This window comes from Asparagus officinalis, chromosome 8 (assembly GCF_001876935.1).
Source record: "Asparagus officinalis chromosome 8, Aspof.V1, whole genome shotgun sequence".
Lineage (NCBI taxonomy): Eukaryota > Viridiplantae > Streptophyta > Magnoliopsida > Asparagales > Asparagaceae > Asparagus > Asparagus officinalis.
In genome coordinates this window covers 112,779,827-112,783,703 of record NC_033801.1, presented here as the reverse complement: position 1 = coordinate 112,783,703, position 3,877 = coordinate 112,779,827, and the positions used below count along the sequence as shown (strand labels likewise).

Sequence of the window (3,877 nt, the reverse complement as noted above, 5' to 3'; positions counted from 1 at the left end):
GTGTGTAGAAGTTCCGGCTTCCAAACCGGAGTGTGATAGTGGATATCTCCTCGAGGTGAGGAGCGGGGACGTAGGTCGTGGGGACCGAACCTCGTGAACATATTGTGTGTTTGCGTTTTGCTTGTCTCCTTTTTATTTGTACATATTCTTACTGATCTTATTATTCATTTCTATCTCTTGCAAGAACTAATTGATCAACATAATTTTAAATTGCTATAAATAGGGATTAGATTAGCTTAAGACCCTAATCACCCCCCCTCTAGGGTCTAACACATATGTGATAAACAACAGCACTTAATAAAACAAACAAGAATACTAGGCAAGTACGAAAAAATTCCAGTTTGAACATCCTTTTGATATAGGTGTGAACAAAAATCACAAATGGAAATTTCATCAAAATACATACCACTGCAGAGCTGGCAGTTGACAGCCTCCCTGACTAGTACGAACCGGTTAGCTAGAGCTTTCGTGCTGATAACGTGTTGTAATCTTGTTGTTATATCTAGATACATCACATATTATAAGTAAGAATCGAACACGAAATGTAAGAGTAAATAAATAGAGAAGAGAAAAGATAGGGAGAAAGTGATCATCTCATTTTATTCATCTTCATTTCTCCATACATTTTTTCTTCCATGGCTTACATTATATAGATGTGGATGAGAATACTAAAAGTCACAAGTAGGTGAAGAGATTTCTTCTAGTAATATCTACATTCATTTCATTTATATTTACAACACGAACCACCAATTTCTCTTTATATATAAAGGAAGGATTATTTAGTGAAAAATTGTGATTCATTTCAAATCTTTTACTTATGACAATCTCATGAATTATACTCATTTTCTCTCAAGATAAAGAGCTTTGCTACAGGGACCCAAAATATGGGACCAATAGGAGGGACAAGTGATGTGTCCCCCTCTTATTGGATAATGAGTTGGCCATCATTAATGGTGGCCAACTCATTATCCAATAGGAGATGGACATCTTACTTGTCCCCTCTATTGGTCCCATATTTTGGATCCTTGAGGAATTTTTTATTTCATTAGATACCTTCCATAATCTAATTTAATGCTGTCCTCTTTTGGGAAAGAAAACGTATGGCTATAATCATAGAGTCGCTTCGAGTTTGCTTCCTATCAGAACCATGCGCATGAGGGAGATGGTTTCGATCTCTTTGATGGAATAAATAGTTAAGCATACTTGAAATTTTGTTTCGCAGTGATGGGCGGTCGCATATATACTGGCGATTTTGATAGGACGCATAGTCGCGAACATATATTCGTTGTTCATTAATTATGATTTAACGAAACCATCTCAAAACCCAACAACAATATAATTTGTTATCAATGAGCCAAATCTCAGGGGCATAAAAAGTATGACTTATTCTCACTCGAATGTCGTCACTTTTTGTTTCTTTCACGTAGTCACAGTTCTTGGGGCAACCTAATGCCGAAGTTCGGGGCAAGAATTAATAGTCAAACCATATCATCTTTATTCATAAGATAACGATTAAGCTCAATACTAGTCGCACAACGCATAGCTCTCTCATAATACATACTGCAAACGTGCATAATATTAGCCTTAATTAGTCTCTATTGCATAAATATCTTCAAGCAGCAGTGACGGCAATCTTCATGCCAGCCTGGCAATGGCCAGCAAAGGAGCAGATGAAGTAGTTGGTTCCCCTGCGCAGTGTGATGCGGTCTCTTCCACTCGTCAAAGCTCTAGCCCCCCTTGGGGCAGTGCAGCTTTTGTAGCCAGCAGCACTTACTGCCACCACGTTGTGAACACTCGGGCTATAATTGAACACTGTGACATAAGATAGCAAAGGCAACAACACGTGTGCAGTTAATGGTTGAATAAATACAGTCTTTGTTTTGTAGAGAGAAAATGCAAAGGCTGGAAGGATATCAGCTCTCAGATCAACGAAGTTCGAGATTTGTGCATCGATCGGTCCAAGTTTGACATTATTGTGACGCGTCGTTTTTGTCGTGGATCATGTTCACTTAATTGATGCTTTTTGGATCTTGTATATTGCTCTATACTAATCTAATCATTTTATCATTGAGTGGGGTATAAGGATATTAAGGTTTAAACCGAACTCAGCTATATATTGTTGGGGAAAAAAACACTTTTTAAATAAATAAACAGTTAGAATTAACCCCACTTGTAGAAAAGGCTCGACGTAATAGATCTGTAGAGGGGTTTATTTCTAATTTTTGTTGTGAGCAATGCTTACCGAAAAAATATCTTTAAATCATAGATAATTTTGATTGAAAAACAGGTCATCAAATGCTTTTGACTTTTCACTCTATAGGAAAACCATAATCATTCAACCCTGGTAGATGATCATTAAGAAAATTGATTCTCTATAACTACTGTAGTTTAATTTCACTCTAGAGGAGGACAAATCACATATATTCACGAACTTCGATCCATTAATTAAAGGGTTAGTTGTAAACACAACCCTTGTTCCGGGGTGATGCGCGCACTCATACTCCCTTTTTTTCTAATCAACAATTTACTGCCACGTGATTCCGACAAAACACATCAATCTAATTTGAAAACAACATCGACTACTGCTCGAAAGTGTAAGTGCTAATAAAATAGTTTAGAGAGTACGTCTACGCTTTTTATCCAAAGCCTTACCGAGTACATCCCCAGCCCTGAACCTCTTGCCGCTAGTCCACCCAACAGAGTTGAAGGTCCATCCGCCGCTGCCTCCAACAACGTATGTAGCGGCCTCAGTAACAATGCACTGTCCTACCACGCACAAAATCACCAGTAGTGCCGCACTCTGGACCGCGCTTGCACTGCCTCTTCCCTTAGCCATCATTCTCTCGGTGCTCTAAGCAAACAATACTCTTCCTAAATGAGTAGTAGTTAAAACTGAGGTAGAGAGTTGATGGCTCTTGTGTAGTGTTGTGGACTCAAAGATAAGTGTCCCTTTTATAGGAATTTCTTGGCAAGCAAAGGTGGCGAGAAGTCTCTTTTTGCTAGCCCAACCACCCACAAATGGACATCCTTTTCAACACGAGCTTATTAAAAATTAATTTCTACACATATCTAATCTTAAAGAGCAGAGGGAAGAGAACAAATCCTGTAGTAAATCCTATCCATGTAGGGGCTGTTTGTTTATATGAAGTTGATAGGAATTTTGCAAGTTTTGAATTTGAAAATGGAACCGCATATTTTTGGATTTTTTTTTAATTTTTGCAAATATAGTGTTTGGTTGGCATTTTTCAAGGAATTTGGAGTTGTCATATTGGTTAGATGGATTAAAATTGATCCACGATCTGTGAAACATAACTGGATTTGTGAATTCAGTTGGACGTGCTCATTAAAATTCATATACAGCAAGGCAAAAAATTAGTTGGAGATTGTTTTTCATGTAAATTTTCATGAATATCTATTGCAATTACATAAGATTTTGAAATGTGTTTTTAAACAAATCGCGCAATCCTTAAGAGATGCGATTAATAAGTGAATTTTCATATCTTATACTGATCTAAAGATAGACAGTCGCTAATATACCAAACACCTCTCAGACAAAAATCCACCAAATAGTTTGTCATAAGAGAATCGGCTCTGTCACCGGTCAGTGTAGCTCTCACTTACCACGTTTGTTTGTCTGTAGGAGTTAATAAAGGTGACTTATCGTGATGACTGCTTGCTCTCAAAGTCATTCCTCTACTCAATGCTGGGATCAGTCATTTTCTTCAAGGGTTAATTGCATATTAGTTCCTTAATTTATTCATAATTAAAAATTACTTCTTCAAGTCTTAGTAATTCATTAGTCTCTCAAAACTGCAGTGTTGCTACAATTTCACCATTTTGTTAGTTTTTTTTTGTTACTTTCTCTAATCACGGTTAG

The 3,877-nt window shown here is 37.2% G+C and overlaps 1 protein-coding gene across 1 annotated transcript; it reads right to left on the bottom strand.

Annotated features, from left to right (window-relative positions):
* Nucleotides 1,472-2,939, bottom strand: LOC109822279 (basic blue protein). Its single transcript, XM_020388455.1, has 2 exons — nucleotides 2,653-2,939; nucleotides 1,472-1,812 (listed from the first exon to the last, which is right to left on the bottom strand). Exons 1-2 carry the CDS (start codon nucleotides 2,837-2,839, stop codon nucleotides 1,613-1,615), a joined length of 387 nt encoding a protein of 128 aa, XP_020244044.1. The 5' UTR covers nucleotides 2,840-2,939; the 3' UTR covers nucleotides 1,472-1,612.

Excerpts from the sequence above, each read along its gene's own strand:
- LOC109822279 (XM_020388455.1), bottom strand. The coding sequence starts at position 2,839 with ATGATGGCTAAGGGAAGAGGCAGTGCAAGCGCGGTCCAGAGTGCGGCA. Across the intron at positions 1,813-2,652 it reads CAGGGCTGGGGATGTACTCG|TGTTCAATTATAGCCCGAGT; the intron begins GTAAGGCTTTGG and ends CTTATGTCACAG.